The sequence below is a fragment of the Neodiprion virginianus genome, chromosome 6 (genome assembly GCF_021901495.1).
Source record: "Neodiprion virginianus isolate iyNeoVirg1 chromosome 6, iyNeoVirg1.1, whole genome shotgun sequence".
Lineage (NCBI taxonomy): Eukaryota > Metazoa > Arthropoda > Insecta > Hymenoptera > Diprionidae > Neodiprion > Neodiprion virginianus.
Genome location: NC_060882.1, coordinates 2,186,964 through 2,208,044, shown reverse-complemented (window position 1 = coordinate 2,208,044; position 21,081 = coordinate 2,186,964). Strand labels below are relative to the sequence as shown.

General features: G+C 43.9%; 6 protein-coding genes and 1 long non-coding RNA gene across 8 annotated transcripts; 3 read left to right on the top strand and 4 right to left on the bottom strand.

The window, feature by feature from the left end:
* Window positions 1–65: 65 nt before the first annotated feature.
* On the bottom strand, window positions 66–3,348 carry LOC124306986 (T-complex protein 1 subunit beta). Its single transcript, XM_046768229.1, has 8 exons — window positions 3,193–3,348; window positions 2,476–2,785; window positions 1,935–2,368; window positions 1,658–1,735; window positions 1,278–1,502; window positions 1,002–1,179; window positions 618–821; window positions 66–537 (listed from the first exon to the last, which is right to left on the bottom strand). The coding sequence occupies exons 1-8, from the start codon at window positions 3,193–3,195 to the stop codon at window positions 365–367; spliced, it is 1,605 nt and encodes a 534-aa protein (XP_046624185.1). The 5' UTR covers window positions 3,196–3,348; the 3' UTR covers window positions 66–364.
* Window positions 3,349–5,386: 2,038 nt separating this feature from the next.
* LOC124306982 (protein inscuteable homolog) lies at window positions 5,387–10,738 on the top strand. The gene is made up of 4 exons (XM_046768225.1): window positions 5,387–6,334; window positions 8,139–8,606; window positions 8,697–8,907; window positions 8,999–10,738. Exons 1-4 carry the CDS (start codon window positions 5,730–5,732, stop codon window positions 9,989–9,991), a joined length of 2,277 nt encoding a protein of 758 aa, XP_046624181.1. The 5' UTR covers window positions 5,387–5,729; the 3' UTR covers window positions 9,992–10,738.
* On the bottom strand, window positions 6,262–8,202 carry LOC124306993 (uncharacterized). Its single transcript, XR_006908732.1, has 3 exons — window positions 8,097–8,202; window positions 6,462–6,604; window positions 6,262–6,393 (listed from the first exon to the last, which is right to left on the bottom strand). It is a non-coding gene; the product is annotated as an uncharacterized LOC124306993 (long non-coding RNA).
* Window positions 10,439–12,562, bottom strand: LOC124306992 (MIT domain-containing protein 1-like). Its single transcript, XM_046768243.1, has 5 exons — window positions 12,442–12,562; window positions 11,980–12,108; window positions 11,657–11,895; window positions 11,191–11,390; window positions 10,439–11,085 (listed from the first exon to the last, which is right to left on the bottom strand). Exons 2-5 carry the CDS (start codon window positions 12,098–12,100, stop codon window positions 10,920–10,922), a joined length of 726 nt encoding a protein of 241 aa, XP_046624199.1. The 5' UTR covers window positions 12,101–12,108; window positions 12,442–12,562; the 3' UTR covers window positions 10,439–10,919.
* Window positions 12,563–12,792: 230 nt separating this feature from the next.
* Window positions 12,793–14,637, top strand: LOC124306988 (STAGA complex 65 subunit gamma-like). 2 transcript variants are annotated; one of them, XM_046768237.1, is made up of 8 exons: window positions 12,793–12,983; window positions 13,069–13,132; window positions 13,200–13,324; window positions 13,403–13,515; window positions 13,602–13,711; window positions 13,789–13,952; window positions 14,144–14,308; window positions 14,374–14,637. In XM_046768237.1, exons 1-8 carry the CDS (start codon window positions 12,799–12,801, stop codon window positions 14,471–14,473), a joined length of 1,026 nt encoding a protein of 341 aa, XP_046624193.1. In that variant the 5' UTR covers window positions 12,793–12,798; the 3' UTR covers window positions 14,474–14,637. The 2 variants fall into 2 exon arrangements, with proteins under 2 accessions (XP_046624193.1, XP_046624192.1); XM_046768236.1 differs by having other exon boundaries at window positions 13,191–13,324.
* Window positions 14,638–15,252: 615 nt separating this feature from the next.
* Window positions 15,253–18,026, top strand: LOC124306985 (ADP-ribosylation factor GTPase-activating protein 2). Its single transcript, XM_046768228.1, has 7 exons — window positions 15,253–15,450; window positions 15,851–16,042; window positions 16,112–16,243; window positions 16,332–16,670; window positions 16,749–17,026; window positions 17,108–17,489; window positions 17,572–18,026. The coding sequence occupies exons 1-7, from the start codon at window positions 15,376–15,378 to the stop codon at window positions 17,845–17,847; spliced, it is 1,674 nt and encodes a 557-aa protein (XP_046624184.1). The 5' UTR covers window positions 15,253–15,375; the 3' UTR covers window positions 17,848–18,026.
* On the bottom strand, window positions 16,405–21,048 carry LOC124306989 (probable protein phosphatase 2C T23F11.1). The gene is made up of 4 exons (XM_046768238.1): window positions 20,080–21,048; window positions 19,588–19,793; window positions 18,962–19,187; window positions 16,405–18,647 (listed from the first exon to the last, which is right to left on the bottom strand). Exons 1-4 carry the CDS (start codon window positions 20,264–20,266, stop codon window positions 18,313–18,315), a joined length of 954 nt encoding a protein of 317 aa, XP_046624194.1. The 5' UTR covers window positions 20,267–21,048; the 3' UTR covers window positions 16,405–18,312.
* Window positions 21,049–21,081: the final 33 nt, after the last annotated feature.

The following is a 21,081-nucleotide window of genomic DNA, read 5'->3' as shown; positions in this document are numbered from 1 at the left end:
AATCAACTTTCCCAATTGTAATTTTCTAGGTTTGTATGAATATGGATTTGTTGAATAAGAAAATATTAGGTACAAAACGATATACATGTACGTATACATATTTCGCTATACATATACATACATGAAAACGAATTTATTGTTATGTTCGATATATCGAACATAGAAGTGTTTCGTTAATAAGTAAAATTATAATGATAATAATCGGCGACGATTCACGTCGCCGGTTTACAAATGCGTGTAGTTGTGTTCGGTTAAATAAGCGTGTTACGCGTTTTAGTCGTCACCTATGATGCGGAGAAGCGCAGTTCAATTTAATGGACAATTAATGAAATTACAAAGAATTGAAACGGAAAGCGCGCCCCGTTTAACAGTGACCACGGTCCTGGACGCGTTTTCGCGGTGCTGCCTTAAGAATGTTATCAACTCGGAGTATCATTTCGGCGGCTTCAGATGCACTCAGGACGACTTGTCGCTTCACAGCCCACGACTCTGTGATTCCGAGTTTTTTCATGCAGCCGATTTTACCCTCCTCCATATCTGTAGTAGGAAATACGAAACATTATAGTTATCCTGCGAATATCGATTGTGAGGATTCGGCCTTGAAATTCAATACTAACCAAGTCCCATTGTTGAGGCTCCCGAATTATGCGCGGCTCTGAGCTCGCTGATTAGCTGAGCTGAGTCGTAACCCGCGTTGTCTGCAATTACTATAGGTAGCTGCTGAAGAGCTCTAGCGTACGCTTCCATGGCAACAGCCTCTTTTCCAGGGGTAGCAGTGGCAGCTTTCATCACTGCACAAGCCATAGCCATTTCGCTGCAGCCTGTTAGGATTTTTATAAGGCTTAGGATTACAAGGAAAAAACTGTTGTGTGCTCTTACTAAATTGTGGAGCGCGCACTCCCATTTGTTTGCGTAACATTTTGAATAAAATCTGAGTATTTAACGCAGCAACCAAATTGTTTTTGCACCAGCGTTTTGGTAAAACATGAGAAATTTTTTACCTCCTCCAAATACGATACGTGACTCGCGTACTGTAGCTGCCAGTACGCAGAGAGCGTCGTGTAATGAACGCTCAGCTTCATCTAGGATTTGTTGAGTAGCGCCTCTGATGACAACGGTGCAAGCTTCACCGAGAGCTACACCCGAAAAACGAAGAAGAGAGTCTTCTCCAATCATAACCTGTAGTGATTCAAACGATGATCAGAATTGTTGATACAATTTTCTGAATTAAATAGGTTGCAAGGCATAATTATAGTATCCAAGATCTAGAGACATACCTGCTCTATTAAATCACATTTGCCAAGTTTGACCAGCTCGGGATGATCGAAGGTACTGACTATATCTCCTCCAGTTACAAGGGCGAGTCTTTCGATACCATCAAAATCTGCATGCTCAATGGCCATCAAACCAGCGTCAGCGAATAACTGTTCTGGATAGTTGTAGATCAACTGCCTGTTTATGAAGACATTGCAGCCATGCTTCACTATTTTGTCAACTTTATCCTGGTTGGGAAGCAATTCATCAATTCAGAGGATATAAAGTTGATTAGTTGGTACGGAATCGTCTAGTTTTGGCCATTACACGTAAGCCTCATATTTTTGCGAATAATTAAGTAAACTTATACGTGAAAATGCGAATGTTGACGTTATTTCAATACCTTCATCTTCTCCTTTTCTGCAGTCTCTAGCTCTGCAATCTTTGCCATCGAATCGACACGTACCCTTGAACCGAAGACCTGAAAGATAATTAATAAATTAATAAAAATGTAAATAAACACGAAATCACACGTATCAGTACAGTGTATCGTGTTATTTCAATAAAAAATGCTGTGACAAGCATAGCTACTACATTCAAGATATTCAATTTATATAGAACTGGAACAGAAGTTTCGAAGAATGCCCAGTCAATTAAAATTGTTTTATTTTAATTCATACCTTGATTTTATCAGTATCCATGGGGGTATTGGCAATCAGAATACGAGCATCGGTGATACGCTGGGGCTGATGAACTCCAGGTTTTTTATCGAGAAGGAAACCTTCATCAAGGAATGAATCAGCCAGAGTGGCACCCCGTTTTTTTATTATCTGTATAGCAGATAAGTTTCCTGAGCCTTTGAGACGCAGTACAGCATCAACAGCCAGCTTGCTAAAGTGTTCTTTATGCTGAGACAGAATCTTTGAACTAAGCGTTGTTCGTGCAATGTTCATAAGATCTTTGCGGAAAGTCTCAGGATCCGCTGAATTATCTGTCGCCGTGTTATGTAGTGCCTCCCTGGCAACCGTAGTAGCGCTACGCCAGCCAGCAATTATTGTCTGCGGATGAATCTTCTGATCTATCAACTTTTCTGCTTCCTTTAGCAATTCAGCCGCTGTTAGGTTTTAGAAAAACAATTTAATTTGTGATAGATTGCAAACTATTAATGCTGTCTTCAAAACAATTGATTGAACTGAATAGACAAATAAATGAATAACAAACCCAATACTGTTACAGAAGTTGTGCCGTCGCCAACTTCGTCATCCTGCACTCGGCTCATGTCCACAAGTATTTTTGCTGCAGGATTATCAACGCCGACACTCTTGAGGATAGTGGCCCCGTCATTGGTAACCTGAACTTGACCAGCTGATCGTCCATGAGCGACAAGAATCTTGTCCATGCCTTTAGGGCCTAGAGTGGATTTGACCAGTTCGCCAATAGCGATGGCTCCAACAAAAGAACTCAGCCGGGCTATTTCCGCCTTCTCCTCTTCCGCCTCATTCTTTAATATCCTGACAGGATTAAGTGACACCTAAAAAAATGTTTGCTCACTCATATTTTTGTTAAAAAGAATATCATCCGCCGGATTCATAATGTGCAGGAGAGGTTAGGTTGCCATAGTAGACAAGAAAAGGCGAGACACGGAGATTCAGGGTGTGCCTAATGAAGTCCGCGGTGGAGCTCAATACCACGCGATCATATCGTCGAAGCCAACGTCTCCGAATTCCTGTATCAATCCTGTGATGCTCGAGACACGTGCATTTCGTGTCACGCGATTCGCCATCATTTTGATGCGGACACCGGACAGTCAGTCGTGGGAGGATCGACTTCGCCCATCGTTGGGTTTGGATTTTGAGGATTTTATATCCGGGGGTAACGAGGAACGAGATTCGAACGAGACTTAGGCTAGTTTATTAGTTAGCTAAATGCAGTACTGACCATCGTTAATTGTTCGTTATCGCGTACTAAACACCAAATTCAGAAATCACCGCTTCGATGTCGGGCGCCGTGATGTTGAATGATGCTGATCTTGGAACAACGAAGGGCCGACGAATCGCACCGTGCAGAAACAACTAGAAGCCTTGCCTTCGCGCAGCTCTCGCGACCAATCGCGAGATCTGTGAGCCCCAAGTGATTCTTCCGACCGCTAGATACCACCACTCACATTGACTTGATTCCATCTTTCCAATTTCAAGACCAATTATGGTCATTCTGCATCGTAGGACGTCGTCCCACATCTGAATCGAGTGAAATAATGCCTTCAATTGCGAATGGAACAATTTAATACACTCAAAAATATGTTTCTTCGGCAATTTTGGTTTTTTTCCCTACGTAAAAAATCCTAAATTTCTTTCTTTACGGACGTACAATGTTTTCCATTTTACTCCTGATCATAGGCAACTTATTGACGTTTACGCCTGATCGTAGGCGAATGTCGAAGACCTTGTTGCAAGCAATTTACCTTGTTCGTGAACCTAATTGTTAGCAACTGGTCATACATGCGACGATATTTTAATAGTAATTGCAGGCGTAGAAATTCAATGCTGGACTCTGTTAGAGTTCAGTAGCTGTCAGTAGTAACATCTGGTATTGGTGAGGTCGACGAGAACTATTCATGGCTAATGCCCGCGTGCTTGACTCATTCGAAGTCATATTGCAGGAATGCGCAAGAAGAATGCAAAGGATATACGAAGCTGGCTTGGTTACCACAACAAAACTGTTTTAGAATTCCAGAGCGGCGCGTTTCAGCTGACTCATCAGTATAACATAGCTATTGATATGATTATAAACGCATTGAGCATGTTTATACGTATAAATGCCGTACCAGTGTCAAGTTTTTTGTATATACAGAATGCTTGCACCACGTACGTTACCTTCATACCGTAAAACCCCGTCTTACGCACTTGTTAAATTAACTGCAAATAAATTCCTGCTTCGATTGGTCCGGATTTTTTCACTCAAACTTCCATTTTATCTCCCCTTATCGTTGGCTTCGGGACGTTCGCGTTCCTGCATCCCCCTTCTTCTAATGTATGTATTTCGCACCCCAAATTGGTGTTGTCTGCGGGGTGCGCAGGTTGCGCGTTCACAGCGTAACGGTCCCTCGCAGCTGTCTACTTCTCTCCCCTCGTCACCTTGCTCGCCCTAACTCCGGTAGCGTCGACAATAGCTTCAGTTAGACGATAGGCGGGTCGAGGATATGCGTATGTGTATGTTTGTCGAGTACAGACTTTCGGTTTAAATCACGTTCCTATAGATGAATTCATTTTTTTATTTCAATTTATTTTTCCCTATTTTCAAATGTGTTTCTGAGATTTCATTGACACAAACGACCACAGATTGAATATTTGAAAGATTATTCAGTTTTCGAGTTGGATTGCATTTGGATGGTCTGGCACATGCCGCTTGAAATTTCAATAATTTTTAATATCTGCAGAATTTTGAATGATCAGAAACTGTATACTTCCCATTTGGATTGTATGTAATACAGGTTTTGCGCTGGAAGGTAATTGAAAAATATTTTCTTCAAACGGTTCCACAACTCTGTTCCAAGCACCCGGAGTTACAAAACCCGTTTTTAAGTCAGAGTAACAAGAGCCAGCGAAACCGAGTAAGGATGCGAGTCAAGGCAAGGGTAGGGCGGGAAAAGTAGAAACGTCCAAATCTACTTGGCAGAAACCTGAACAAAGAGAATCCAAAGTATGCATAAGTGAAAAAAAGTCACAGGAATAACCGGACAGGCTGAAACGGTCCCAAAATGAAAACGTAGCGTAATTGAAAGTTGACCGATTGCCTGATCCTTTGATCGAGAATTCGTTAATTTTATCGTTAGTTGTCGCAGCGTTTAATAGGCTTCACCACGTAGCCCGCATTTAGTACACGATCATGGCAGGCGTGCAGCTTTAAAGTTGAAGTGTGCGGGCGCAGATGTATCGAGACGTCGGCATTGGCGGGTGACTCTTTAAATGCAAGGGGCGGGGGTCGTCCCTCCCCGAGGCACAGCGAGGCACACCGAGAGTGGCACCTGGCGCCGGGGGCTCATCGTCGTAGGCCCGAGTCCCCCTTCGTTTTCCCCGGTCTCCACGGGGCCCGGGGTCACCGTGTAGGATCGTGTGTGGCTACGCCATGGCACGCCAGGTCGTGGGGCACGTGCGAGGACCCGGTCGACGCAGAAGACCCCTCTGGATGAGCCACCCTCCCCCACGGTCTTCCCCCGCGACGAGCCGTAACGGCGGGCCCCGCGAGCCAGGGGTGCTTTGGAGTTCAGTGGGGGAACGGACCCGGATCGCAGAAGTTCTATCGCCCGGGCCCCCGGGTCGGCTCAGTTACGCGCCGAACGTCGCTAAGTCAGCTAGGAGCGTGTGATCAACCGTGCGGTTTTGGAGTGTGTGACTAATTGCGAGAGCGCAAGGTAAAAGCGTAAAAATTGCCATGAGCTCTGCTGTTCACTGACATCGAACGCAACCAGCCCTGAAATGAGCCGCTTTAAGAGAAAACAGAGCCAGGTTTTCTGGAAGTACATGGAGTCCCAGGACCTCGGCCTGCCGAGCAAGACTGACCTCCTCAAGTCAAGGGAAGTCCTCGAGCTTCCGGCGCCGCTCGACGATGCGGAGGAAAAGCTTGCGGCCGGGGGAGTTGCGGAGGGCCCCGAAGACTGGAACGAGCCGCGGGACCGGGAGAGATCGGCGAGTCCGAAGAGCTTCGTCGGCCACCGGAGCCAGGACTCAGGATTCTCGGACTCCGAACGCTCGGAAGAGTCGGGGGTTGACGCGTACGCTTCACGCGTCGAGAGGCTGCGCCGCGCACGGACCAGGAAGTTGCGACGACGGAGGATTTCCGAGGATCGGGAGAGTGAGGAACGCCTCTCTCCCGCGAGGGAAGAGAGAGACCAGCGCTGCGGCGCCGTTAGGAGACTCGACTCGCTCTGGGCACCCACCGAAATTCCACCGCACCCCAGGCACACGTCGACCCCTAAAACTGGTGAGCCTCGCGGCCGGAAGGTTTCCGCGTCCCTCCCGCGCGGCTCCAGAAGACGAGGCGTTGATAAGAGGCGGGAGACTTCACCTGCTGCTTTCGATCGGTTAGTGGAGATTATTATTTCATAGTTGTTGTGAGGTTGATTCGCATTCAAATGTCAATCTGAAAAAAAAACAGGGCTAGAGCAGGTACGGTACCTTTTAGTGTTTGAAATTCAAAAAAATTCATACGGCAGTGCAATATTTTCAACTCTCGATGCAAAATTCCGAAACCTTCTGTCCATTCGTTCAATTTTCCCATGGCAGGTCGTGTTTCAAGCTGTTTTGAAATAGATTGAAACCTGCATTTATCGCCGTAATTGGAAGTATGTATTCTGAAACGGGAAAACATTTAGCTGTCAGGTACGCACCAGATTATTCAGTGATAATTTGAATTACATAAAAGTATCAGTTGGCTGTTGTATCACTGACAGAATGTACAGACTACAGAGAAGCATTCTGGTGGTATAGCGTATGTACAATGGGAGAAAGACATTCTTGGCCTATTAGCATCACGCTGTAACTATAAGTGCTATTTCACGACGAGTGCTTAAAATACACCATCGGCCAACGTGTCAATGTGTGCGTATACCATTTGCTGAATCGCAGTACAAACGTCGCACTTCCGCTTGTAGAACGTAATTCCTTATATACTTATACAGTTTGCCTTATGCACATGGTCAGGGGGTATTATCTCTTGCTCGAGTTGCATTTCTGCATACAGATATCCGTAAGCATGATCCACCTCATGCAGTGTATTGGGTACATAACATGAGCGTACAACTGCTTCAGTTTGAATGAAAAATATTTCAAAATAGAATAAATTGAAATTTTTACTGCACGAATTGTTTCGTGCACCAGCGTATCATGCGCTTCAAAGATTATTGTAGTTGATGGCCTCAGTTTTGGTGTTTCAGTATTAAGTATACGCCGTTGGTTCGGCTCGCTGTGATCAGCATTCGAATTGACTCACGGCAGCCACGCGCTCACGTCTGCGTCCCTACATACGTGACTCAATGCAGCCAGGTGTACGCACACTTATAGAAATAGGTACATGGGCGGGCCGTAATTGTGTACATACACACACGTGTCGAAAGAACCGCGTAGAATCATGCAGTAAAGGATTGGTGTAATAGCGATAGGCGGAAGCTGAGTCGCGACAATCAAACAAGATTGAGTCAACCTGAGTGAGTCAGTCACCACCTACCTACCCGATAATGACTCTTTCGAGAGAATTTCGATGACGAAGAACTTGTGAGCTAATTGTGAGAATGCAGCGTCGCTGCACCCCCCTTTGATACACGTGAGAGGAGGGGGGCGAAGCAGATAGTACGGCGCAACTACGGCGGTGAGTCGCGTTTTGAAGAAGCGATTATTTCGCGCTTGTAAATTGTGCCACTATTTGCGCGACTCTCTCTTTCTCTTCGAATTTCAACATATATCCGAGTATCGGAATCTAGATCGGGTTTTTAATATTAATTCTTACAAAAAACGATTGAAATTGTTTCGAAGTTATAAATTTTCCGTGATCGCTACACCGTTGAAAGTATTTTTAAACATGCAAATGTATGAATTACCGTTTCTGCCGGAATAATTTTGCACCCCGAATTCCAGAGACATGACTGGTACCAAATTCGACGAAACATCGGGCACTAATGACGCGGATGTGAAGGGAAATTTTTAAAAACTCCGTTACTTTCGATTTCGATGACGTGGCTGAATCGAATTTGTAAAAATCCAACCAAGATCGACTTGAATTTGAATAGCCTTTCTCCCGCTGCCGGAAAGTTAAAATTTCGAACATGACAAAGTCGCGACTGCACTCACATCTTTGCATTCAAGTAACCGTCTCCCGGTTTCTTGTTACAGGGGAGACGCGGACGATGACGACGAAGAGGCCGAGGAGGGTGATCGAGTGCCTCGAATGATCGGAATGTCTATGGCGGACGGAGAGTGCTTGGGAGATTTTTTGTACGCCAATGAGCCGCCGGAGGACGTTTTCCAAGCGTCGGAGTCCGCGACGGCGTCTTCGGGAGCGGTACGACGATCGTCGGCGCATCGGACTGGTGAAAATTCCAACGGACAATTTGCGCCGGTCAAGTCATGGCTGAACCTTCTCGCCGTGGAGACCGAGGCCGAGTGCGGTGCTACTTTGCAGAGCAAAGCCTTGCCCAGAATCAGAACTCCCTGTAGCAGTCACAGTGGCAGTACGACGAGTCTTCAACACTGCATGCAAGGCCGCGATTCCACCCTCCTCACCGCCTCCGCGACCGCCGCTGCGACGAAACTATTGGCTAAGGTTGAACAGTTCCATCAACGGTATCAATCCGCTCTGGAGTAAGTATTTTGCCATCTATTTAACTGCAAAAAGAAATTGGAAACAATCGAAGACGTATGTGTAACTGTAACAATATTTTTCACCCGCAGAGCGCTGAACAGGCCTGGTAGCGAGAGATCAGAACGCGGTTTGATACAGTCGCTCGAAGAGGAGGCGTTCCTGCTGCTCTCGGAGCTCGGAGCACCACCGCCCCAAAGAGTGCGCAACTTGACCTGTTCGAAAGAAGTTCTTCGGCAGCTCAGAGAACTACAGAACGAATTGGACCACGTTGTAGACACTCGTCTAGATTTTTACGTCGAGGTAATTATATCGGTTTAATATTTACCTGACTCGTCGTCGCGGCACGTAGTATGTATGTACAAGCTCTTTAAAATCCAAATTTCTCCAACAGCGGATCGTCCGTGGGCTGGAGGAGGCGCCAAGGGAGGACGGGATCGCAGCGCGAGGCGCGCTGGCCGGGTTAACGGCGCTGGGTCTAGGTCCAGGAAATCGAAGAGGGGGGCGAAGCGTCGCGCGATGTTCGGGGGTGCGAACACTGCTGACGGCGTTAATTTCAGTGCGGGGGCAGTCTAGCGCATCGAGGGATTCGCGGGTCGCGTGCCTGCGTGCCCTCGGTAGCGTCTGTTGTTGCGCCGAGGCGATAGAGCAGCTGGCTGCGCACGGCGGCTCGGAGATTTTGGCGGACCTCCTGAGCTCTGAGGCGGCGCCGGAAGCCGAGAAAATGGAGGCCACGGCCCTCGTCGTGCAAATAACGGCGCCCTGGACTGACGCCTTGGGGCTTCCCCACCTCGAGCCCTTCGCCGAGGAACTGGTTCAGTCGCTGACTCTCCTCGCCGGGGATACCGCCTGCTCGCAGACGCTGCTCCTGGCCGCGGCGGCCTTGAACAATTTAGCGCGGTCCCCACGATGCGCGGGCCCAATGGTGGCCTGCAAGACAGTCGCCACTTTGCTCAGGAGCGTGCGGCGATCGGGGGGCGGAAGCATTTGCCTTATGGAGCAGGTCGCGGCTCTGATCGGCGAGTTGGCGAGATCCTCGCAGATTCATCCACACTTGGCGGAGGCCAGGGCATCTGTAGCCCTGGTCTGTTTCCTCAGAATGACACCTCCTGGCCTCGAAATTGCCTACAGGAAACTCGAGGCCACCGCCTCGGAGGCCCTTGCAAGGCTCTGCGTACATCGAGAGGTCGCCCAGCAGGTCGTCGACGTCGGTGCCATAAATTGCGTCATTCCTTACAATCAGGTGACCATCGCGGACTCGTCGACGGTCAGAAAAGCCCCGAACAATCGGTATACTCGTTCTCTCAGGATCGCTTGTAAGAGAGCCGCCAAACAGATTGACGCCGCCAAAGCTTCCGATCGAGCTTGCACTTTGGATCGTCGTTGATTTTGATAAGAGGTGCGGGATCTGAGGACTGTCGAAATTGAGTGATAAAACACCGAGCAATATTTTAGCACTGAGATAATGTAATGGAGGAAAAAGTGTTTAACGAGCGAATCCGGTGTCGTACTCATTTATATAGATATATCACAACGAATAATAATAGTAATTATAATTATATATGTATATTTGTATAATGATTATCGATACTTCATATTATAAAATGTTTATAGTTATCGTTAAAACTACCGTCTACATAATAGTCAAAGACATGGCTGAAATTACGAGGCTCTGAATCGAAAATTACACACATGGTTGTGAGAAAATCCTTGATGTAATTTTATACCTGGGTATATTAGTTTCAGTATTTTCGCGTCGATACACTAAATACTAAATTATAAAGAAAATCTACACGAGAAGGTTTCAAAGTTTTATCAACTCATTTTTGCATACTTTATGGGTAAAACACTGCGCTACGAATAATTGATTTACCGCGCATTATACGTGAATGTAAATTTGTAATAGAGTAGGCTTATGACTCATGTGCCATATTTTGCAACACACCCAGTATCAAGTGTAAGTAACGACTTATGGGCTTATGATACCTATACCTATAATACGTGCGTATTCATATAATTATATCGTGTAAATTTTCATCGGTATTTTTACTGGTGAGTGTAGAGAGACTGATAGAGAGACTTCAGACATTCTCCGAGTGGTGTCGTTTGGGTGAATAAAAGTTTTTATCCTAAACTATTTATACTTACAAATAATATATGTATATTTAAATGTGTACAAAAATACTCGATCACATACCCTAATATTGTCTGCCCATTAATCGGGAATCGTTCGCTCAGGGATAAGAAGAAGAGCTGCAGCAATTGATCCTAGCTCTCTTTAAATTATCCTTACCGAAAATAACTCTGTGGTAGCGTTACGTGTCATTTTTATTGACGATTTGGGAAGCGTGAAAAATATCGACGCTTGTTTCCAAACACGGCCTCAAGTCCATGTCACATGCTCCAAGCGTCATTTTACCAGCAGAAGCTTTGAAGTAGTCCAAACCTCGACCAATTTTTATCACCCAGCCATTGTTCAATCTTCTCGTCATTCGAATCCACATACACATGATTAAAAAGTGACTATCACAATATATTTGCGGGCGCAAATAAAGGGAATACATTAAACTAAGGTAAATGACTTACCGGACTTGCCGATCATGTAGCGTCGACGAGAACGTGAATTCAAATGATATTTGCCGCAATCCAAGACTTAGCTTCAATTCTTGTAGCCACGCTGTTTGTTCTTTCCGACGATCTGGATCTTGCGTGGTTACCAGCGTCACATGTGCCAACGAATGACACTTTTGAATCCCAAGTTCGCAGAGCCGCAACAAGTTTTGACACTACAGCGATTGTTGCAATAATAATATATCTTGAGATACAGTTTCAAATCATCGCACGTTCAGAATTTATTCTTCAGAATGTAACGCGATTGAGAATCCAGTCTTTTAAAACAGATTATGCTAAAAATGTATCGGAACAATTGACGTCATGCAGCATATTCAGAACAAAACGCGGGTGAATGTTAAATTAGCCGCGATTAACACACGATCGATGCATATTCAGAGAGTGTTGGAAATTCGTTTCGTCTCCGGAGAAACTAATTTACCTGATGAAAAGTCCTTATGTAGGGATCTTCGACGTGTATGTGAGTTACTGAGGCGTCCAAAAACCTCCCGAAAACGGTGGCGTATCCGTGTCCGGTGGAGCCGGCCTCAATTTTCGTCTGTTCCCTGTACTTTCCCGCGGATTTTTGCTCCTTAATAAGGTCCTTTATGGTTTCAGCTCTGTCCATATATTCAGCTGCTTTGCATTTGAAATGTTTCTTCTTCGCCGCGTCTTTGGTCTCTGTGGGCATTGGAATATTATGTACTAATAGCCATCTAATATTTAATTCCGAAGTTGTCGTTTGTTATTATTTAATCATCATACCTTTTATCAAGTCCATGAGTATCTGGAGACCTTCTTGATACAAAACCAGTGCCATCGTGTATCTTTCTTTGGTATCCATTTCGACAGCTCTCAGCAAAATTGATACGGCCGCACTTTCCATAGTTGAGCCTAATTTTTTTTTTGTTTTTCAATTTCTACACTTACTCGGTATATTGTATGGTTTATTATACGCATATAATTTTGGCATGCGCCTAAAGAAGAGTGCGGGGGTCCTCGATTACCTTATCTCTTGATTGAACACGAAAAGCGCGGTACGTACAGTACATTAATTCAAATTCCCTAGACAAGTGTTGAATCAAAATTTAAAAAATGCGCCCAGTCAACGCTACCTATACAGACATAGTTTATGCAGCGTGTGCATGACGTGATTTACAAATGTGGCGGCGACCAGTGGCGAGTGCGAACAGCGAAAACGTCATTCTTCTCAACAGTAATTCTAACCTCAAATATATTTCCTTCCACGATCGTTGCGTGCGCGGGTACGTAAACTTCTCAAAATTTTCATCAAGGCACGGTGTTATGCCTCGGTCATCGGGCCCGGATCTTGTTCACTGAATTTCACCTCCTAGCCTGCGTTAAAACCGATGCAAAATAACAATACATAGGCATAAAATAAATCGTATTAGAACTTCTGCATTGGGGCGACCATCGAATAGCGTAAAAAGTGACGATCTCAAAATTAATCAGGCTCGCAGAACTGACGCTAGGTGCCAATAGCTGCTGAGCACCCGCGGGCATTTTTAAATTTAAATTATTTTACTGCTGCACTCTTCGCGCGCCAAAGCATAAAGATTAATAATGAAGTCGAGCAAGTGTAGTACGACTACTGCTGGGGCTCATTGGGGGGAGTTACCGACCAAGGAAACTCACAAACAGGAAATAATCACTCCGGATGTTATCGAAAATATTTGGAGGCAAGTAATGGATGACACAAAGTCGTCGGAATTCGATTTTCAAACAGACAACCAAGTGGAATACTTTCAGTAAGTATGCGTTGCTAGTGCTGGGATGATGATCAGTTAGAACAAAAGTATCATATGTAATTGATTCTTCTTTACATTGTTTCAGGTTACCTAACATTAATCCACATGTATTAAACACCATCAACCTTCACCAGCGGTTGCGAGATCTTGTAAGAATCATTATTGGTACAAAATGCAATTAAATCGTATTTATGTATTAACATTCAGCTTTCGCAGGAGAATGGAGGCTCTCCCGGCCCTGCGACGGAAATCGATGGACTGCCACTGCTGGAAGTTCGAGAACAGATGAATCCATTTCATTTTTCATTTCCGCATGCGGAGACGGAGACAGACTCAAAAGAGTAAGCACTCCGTGTAATTACATAGAAAATGAATCGCGGAAACAGAAATGTATTTAAAAAATGAAACATTCGTTATAGTGCAAAAATACCTGACGAACCTCCAGCTCACCCAACATACCTAACACCAGAAACAGCACACGGCTTGCTGAGGCATTCTGTTATCGTGTTGTTGGCTCATACTGGTTTCGAAAGTCCGTAAATTTATACTTTCTGCTGGCTGTGCATGATCTTAACTTGAATTGATGAGCTAACTACCAAAATTGTTAATCTATTTTAGATTCTTCCGATATTGCCATCGAAGCAGTAACAGATATCGCTGATCAATTCCTCAAACGTATGACAAGGCTACTCAAACTCGCAGCGGAGCAGGATAAATGCGGGTTCCCTGTGCGTGAGCGGAATCTTGATTTATTTATTAAATTATTTCTACTTTTGATGCAATTTCACTAATTTCCACATCTCAGGATGCTGTTGAACGTGTCCTGTATGAAACAGGCATCGGTGGAGCTCAATCTCTGCATGATTATTATCAGGAAAATGTACTGAGGTTTGAAATGAATATGAAACAGACCGTTGAAAGAGCGGAAGTAGAGCGAAAGGAAATGGAACTCGACGCTGGAAGTAGCAGGTCAAAATACAATCATCTTTATCTGAAATTTCGCAAATGCTAACTTGATCCGATCTGTCTACTTGGTTTATCTGCTAAGTCTTCCTACAATAGATATGTTTTTAGTCAACTACGATGACTGTCTCATCAGTAAAATTTACAGATCAAATTAAAATCACAGTGAATCTAATGGGAATTGCTATATACCGCAGGATGGAACAAAACGACGGCTTTGGTGGTGTAAGTTTTGACGAACTTGACGCATTCGGGAAAGTATGCAGAGAAGTGCCGACTTTGCAGCTGCTGGATCCTGACTTAGGTTTTCCCCCCAGTCTTGACGCTGGATTTCAAATGCTTCATAGCCTCGAGCAAGAAGGGTGAGCTTTATGAATCCAATGTTTCACTTTGCACTAATTTATCCCATTGTGCATAAATTGAACAGCTTGGAGGTCGAGGAAGAAGAGGTGAATGTTAGCGACTCTCCAAATTCGTCTCGTCAACGGCAGTCTGAAACTTTGAGCGATAAAAGGAAAAAAGTGTGACTAACTGTCCTTCTACAACATAAATCCAAAGTTACTTTGAACATCAAGAATGAAGAAAAATCATACGCGAATACTACAGTCTTGTTTGCTACTGTATAAATTTAATACCATCAGTTAATGTCCTCTCTTTGTAAAGAATGAATATAAGTTCTCATTTTTTACCACATCGTAATCATTTGCTAAGACTCCATATATGCGTTGAGCTCCGGCAAATGCTGCGGTGACCAATCAGGAGCCCGGCGCAAGTCCGGCAGCGGCAACCTCCGGCATGCCGCACCGCACTGCGTTGAGATCAAAATATTTTAATTTTTCCGCAGTACCGCACGTCATTCGGCTAAAGTCGAGAATCTTCGGGACCATTCGGAATCTGGCAAGGCTCAAATTATGGCTCAAATAATAGTTGACGTGACGTAGGTTATGTCGTACAAAACTGTCTATGAAAACAAACCATCAATAACATCAACAAAACATTCCACTATGGAATATAATTGTGATGACGTGAATGAACTTGTAATTCATTACGTGAGAAACCGCCCGGAATTATGGGATAGAGTATTCCTTTCTTTTAGGTTATGTAGCTATCGTTCGTATACATTTTTAAGACGCATCTTCGATTTCCGTACGTGGCGTGACGCTAAAGTCTGCCGCGTGCATGGAGTCGCCTTCCGCATGCGTTTGCCGGAGGTCAACGCATACATGGAGTGTTGGCTTTACTTGCCCAAACGGATTGATGTCTTCGTTTAGTTAGACAATCGTCGTGTGCACAGTGTCTAGATAGTTACACATCGCAGACAGCTTGTACCACTCCTTTCTATGTGTGGTGTACACGACCCGTGGCTTAATTGCAGGTTTCCAACGTCCCGGCATGCCAAGCGCGTGATTAAATTGACAACACGTCAAAGATGGCAGATCCTGCACCCAGCAAGACTGATATTGAGCAGGTTTTTAAAAGGTTACGTGCGATTCCAGCAAATAAGGTACGCATTTTCGTGGCAAATTAGATTAATTATAGAAATCAAAATTTCATTCAACGTTAATTCGATAATCGCAACTGGTAATTTACAGTGCAATTCTCATAACTCTGCTCCAGTGCTGACCCTGACTTTTGGTCTGAGAATTTCGATCAATCTACACATTTTAATAACTATAGCATTTCGCAATCGTTTTATTAGTGTAGACCTTATTCTCCCCACACATATTAAACGTGATTAACCTTATGTTTGTAATTGACAGTGTCAGGCATTAAATCAATCCATGTGTTAACCTTCCTCTGACATTTCCTGACCGTTTGCAGCTCGCTAGTTGCTATTTTTTTAACTTTATCTTTAAAATTTCATTCTTGCACGATAAATTTATTCCGTTTTATTCTACTACCAGACATGTTTCGATTGCAACGCCAAAAACCCGGCTTGGTCCAGTGTCACATACGGCGTCTTCCTGTGTATAGACTGTTCAGCGGTACATAGAGGGCTAGGTGTTCACTTGACCTTTGTCCGTTCAACTCAACTTGACACAAATTGGACATGGCTACAACTACGGAACATGCAGCTTGGAGGAAATGCTAATGCTGTCAGTCTATAGATAATTATAATTTTCAACAACCATAATAGTTCTAATCAATGTTGTTATATCTTTTAGAGAAAATTTTTTTCCCAACACAACTGCACGACTACTGATGCTCAGCAAAAATACAAATCGCGAGCTGCCAGTTTGTACAGAGATAAATTGTCCCAAGCTTCTGTGCAGGCAATGAAACGACATGGAACAAAGGTGTGTTTTCAAGTCAATTTGAAATGAATTCTTAGAAATGATCAGTTTACTATGGAATAGCCACGTCACATATTTATTGTTATTACAGTTGTTGCTGGATCCAGAACCTGAACACACGCAGCTGGAAGCTACAACAGAATTGGACTTTTTTAAAGAGCACGAAGAGTCAGCGACATCTGATGACTTCTTTTCTACTGAATCAAATTTACGCTCAGATCCTGTTACCAAATCAACACTAGTCGCCAGTGTAACTGAGGATAATAATGACAACACAGTGTCTTCCATAACAGCTACGAACCCTGCCAATCTCAGTGGTATAGGGCCTAATGTATCCGGCGCACTTTTGAATCATGATTCAAACGCTGCTCAACCATCTGATAGAAAGCCTACGATCGGCGTTAGAAAAATTCAACCGAAACGAAGTGGGGTAGGTAAATTATAGCAAGAAAACAAGAATGTCAACTATATTCGGAACCAAATAATCTTTTACAATATTGATTCACAGCTCGGAGCAAAGAAAAGTGGAGGATTGGGAGCACAAAGAGTGAAAACGAACTTTGATGAGTTGGAACGAAGTGTCGCCGAGGCTAATCGCGAGTCTCGAGAGAAAGAAACACGCGAAAAGGATAAGGAGGAGCAAGACGCAATTGATACACGTCTGGCATATCAATATGAACACGATCTGTCACTGCAAGCAAAAAAAGTTGAGGAACGAACGAAGAAGATGGACCCATCCAAAGCTGGAGAAGCTGAACGTCTCGGCATGGGATTTAATGCGCGCCGGTAATTAACGTGATTATATTTAAACAAGTATTATCACTCTCTATTTATTCATATGTGAGTAATTGCTTTTCCTTATCACAGGGGTGCGAGTCATTCAGCATTTGGTGATATGCGTGTAATAACTCAGGAGGGTGCGCCAGTTGCCTCAAGGATGAGTTTGACCAGCGAACCGAGATCCAGAGATCAGGATCACGATCTTTTCTTCGATCTTGAAGATCTCTCATACTCGCCCTCATCGTATGGAAAGCTTCCCAGTAGCTCGTCACACACCGACGATATCATTGTTGTTGCCGAAGCCGATATCCCTCGACGGCCGACCCAACAAACAATTAACAAGCCTCCTTCTCACAGTTCTGATCGTGAACCCGCTAATCGCGGGGGCGAAGCACAGAAAAAGTTTGGCAGCGCCAAAGCCATTAGTTCAGATCAATATTTCAGAAACAGCTCTTCTGATGGAGATGCAGTTAGTATTGCTTGTTGTGGGAAATGTCCGGCTTTTGTGTGATGATTCTTACATTTCTGAACGATCTTGTTTCATTTTACAGTGGGAGCGCAAAAGCAATCTCCGCCGTTTCGAGGGATCGTCAAGCATTTCGTCAGCTGATTATTTCGGAGACGGACCCAGTCACGGTAACGGCCAGACTATTTCATCCGGGCCAGTGTCATCTGGTACCGGAAGGTCCGGCCGGGCCGCAGGTGGTACTGTCGATTTAGAAGAAGTCAGAGAAAGCGTCCGTCAAGGAGTTAACAAAGTTGCAGGCAGGCTAAGCTCATTGGCCAATGCCGCAGTCTCCTCCATCCAGGACAGATACGGATATTAATGGATTGCCGCTCTCGTAATTCCCAATAAAATAAAATACTAAAATTATTATTACATATTTTCATTAGGCGTATCGGAGAAAGCTGAATGTTATTTGAACAAAAAAAAAAAAAAACACCATTGTGACTTTTCTCCGACCCTGTTGTACGGAAATGTAAATAAAAAGAAAATCTACTAATCGTCAGCATCGTCTCTAACGTGTTTGTAATTCTTTGGAGGTAAGTAGACTGCATTAAATATAGTAAGAAGCGAGTACGTAAATTGCATTTTCTTTTTTTACGTATAAAAATATTTATAGGACTTATCGAGTTGTTGTACAATTGAATCGCCAAAAAAGTAGCGTTACCAATAATTATTAATAAGTAGTAATATTAATATGATTGATATAAAGTACGAACATTTTTTTCAATGATTAACAAATAAATTTCAAACAAAATAATAGTAAAATAAATAAAATGAAGACTAGCTACGCAGTTAGGTTTGCAGGCTGTTTACACCGTGCAACTAAATGCGAGTATGGTTTTCCGTGTAAAAAACAAACCAGCACTACCGTCATATTATCGCAGCCTGTGCCCATCTGAGCGTCTGGTGCCAAGCAGTGGCTCATCAATTCTTCGCAAACTTCTTCAGGATCCACCATACTTCCCTCCTCGTCAGACCCGTTTTGCGACCCTTGAGCTAGCCGGTTTCTTACAAAAGCTACTACTTCCTCGTTACTCATTACATCCCAGATGCCGTCACAGGCTACGATTACAAATTCCCAATCTGTCGTCACTTGATGCCGCTGTACCTCCGGGTAAGCTGTAAATAAATAATTTATCATTTTCGGCTCTGTAATTGGAAAATTGCCAAAAAAATGCTGGTAGAATTTTCTAACAACTTTCCTTAAAGCGATATACTTCTATTCATACTGGGTAGTCATCATTGCTGAAATTTGGCCAATGCTAGAGTAACTATCGTATTTCACCTCAGAATGCTACATGATCTACCACATCCGTAAAAATTAATCACAAAAAAGGAATACTATCATGACTGAGGTTCACAGAGATGTTAATGGTTTGTCTTGTAGCATTCCATATGAAATACTCCATACACATAATGAATATTAATATAACCAGTGACAATCTGCTCCTGTGGACTTTTGCGGTCGTTTCGCTTGAATACAAAGTCGCCAAGAGCCCGTGACAAGGCCAGATTCCCATTCACCCTGTTCAGCTCAACCCATCCACCTGCAGCTTCAATTCTCTCACGTTCTGCCCGTAGGGAAGGCTTGTGGTCCTTGCTGAGTGGCACAGCTTTTCCACCAACGCTCGCAACCGCCCGACTGTCACCTGCATTTGCCTAACATAAGATTCACATTGGGTTGAAAGTCAGATTCTTAGCATCACTTTGCCCCCGCATTGTTAACTTGAGACAAGGTTACAGGAAATCAGGAGAAAAATATTCCAAATAAAGAACGACATAGCTACAGTAAATTCTTTGAGACATCATTCTACTGCGAGTAAAAAGTTGTACAGTGATTCATATTTTTAGTCTTAGCCCAGGTACACGGTAAGTTATTATTATAACTTAGCTGATAAGAACTAATTATAGCATGTTTACAAGACCAACAAAAACTACTTGGAATCTCATACCCACCAGATTGCACGACGTAAAAATATGATATTCCCTTACCATTCCAAAAGCTTTGAAATTTTTTAATGACCTTGTTCTTGTCATTTACGAACTAAGCAAGACTCACACTATAGAGAATGTTGTCCTTGATGAGGAGAGCAATTACAGTGGTCCCTGCCTGTTCATCCTTGAGTAGCGTGTCGTACTGCATTGTTCTATCCAATTGTAAGAATCCCTGCTGCATTGCCTCTACCACATTACCAGTCTGATATTCGGATCGTCTAGCTATGTACTCGTGCAGATGCTTGGCTGCATATTGCGCAACTTTAGCACCTAAAAATCACATTCAACAATTAATTATAATTAATTATAGTAAGGAAAACCCTCTAACGAAAGGGACTTTTCAACATCTTATAATTCCGAAGACGAATCGAAATATGCACGCGGATAACTAAAAAGTAAAAAGAATCAGGAGCCGAACTGTGATTCACAGCAAATGTAAATTCTTGCAGAAAATAAGGTAGCAGGTTGTTCACGGTGGATGGTAAAGTTAATTATCAACGGTAACGATGAGCAGAGCTTAAATTGCACTTTGCTAAACACAGTTTGTTGTAGTTACCTCCGTGGCCATCGTAGACTGCAAAAAAGGCAGTTCCAGGATCGCTGGGCAGGGATAGAATATGTACATGGCAGTCCTCCATGTTGACTCGCCATCCTTGCATGCAGGAGCTCCCGACCCTGTAGTTGGCGTCCCTGCAGCAGGCAGACTCCTTGGCAGTCACAGGTTCGCTCAATGTTTGTCCCATCTTTGAACGCCGAAGGTAGTTTGCGTTACTGACAGCTATGATTGTGTTATCGTCGAGTAAGCGTGGTCAGGAGCAAATTCCATCGATGAAGGTTATCCAAGAGCAGGAACGACCGCCTCTCGGCTCTCGGCCCTGTGAAGTGCCGTCGACGTTCCGCCGCGTCGAGGTAAAATCAAGTTGCGAGCCCAACGCCTAGTCTCTAACCTTCGAAGCGTTTGCGATCGGCCGAGTTACGTATCGTCAATTTACGTATGTAACACGTCAGTGTATGTTGTTCGTACTATTCTACTGTGACAGCGCGGTACGACTTCGATTCCTCCTCCGTATCTCGGCGAAAAACGCGTACGCAGCTCTTATCTTTTGTACTATTCGATATCGCAGCCGTCATCTCGGTTTCTCTCGCTCTGAATTCACGCAGAGCAGGGCGATTGATTCCGGAAACACAACAATACAACTAGGTTTTTTTTCCCTCCGACACTTTAATTTTTTAACGCATCAACGTTTTTTTTCACCCCCATTTCCCGCCTCATTGGACGGATGATCAATATTCGGCTGGACTCGCCGAAGCGCGGAGCCACATGTCGGGCCTAAATTCGTGAGGAAACACGAGTGTCGGTATCTGAGATTGAATGAAAATATTCAGATTCAGATACGTTCACCATAACACCGCCTAGACAGATTTTCGTTTTCATCCTCGTGTAATTATCAATTACACGATTACGTTTTTTTTTTTTTCACGTCAACCAGGAAAATCGAATTTACGTATCCGTTTATCTAAGTTAACTTAGAAACCGCGCTTCCTCTCCTTGAGATGA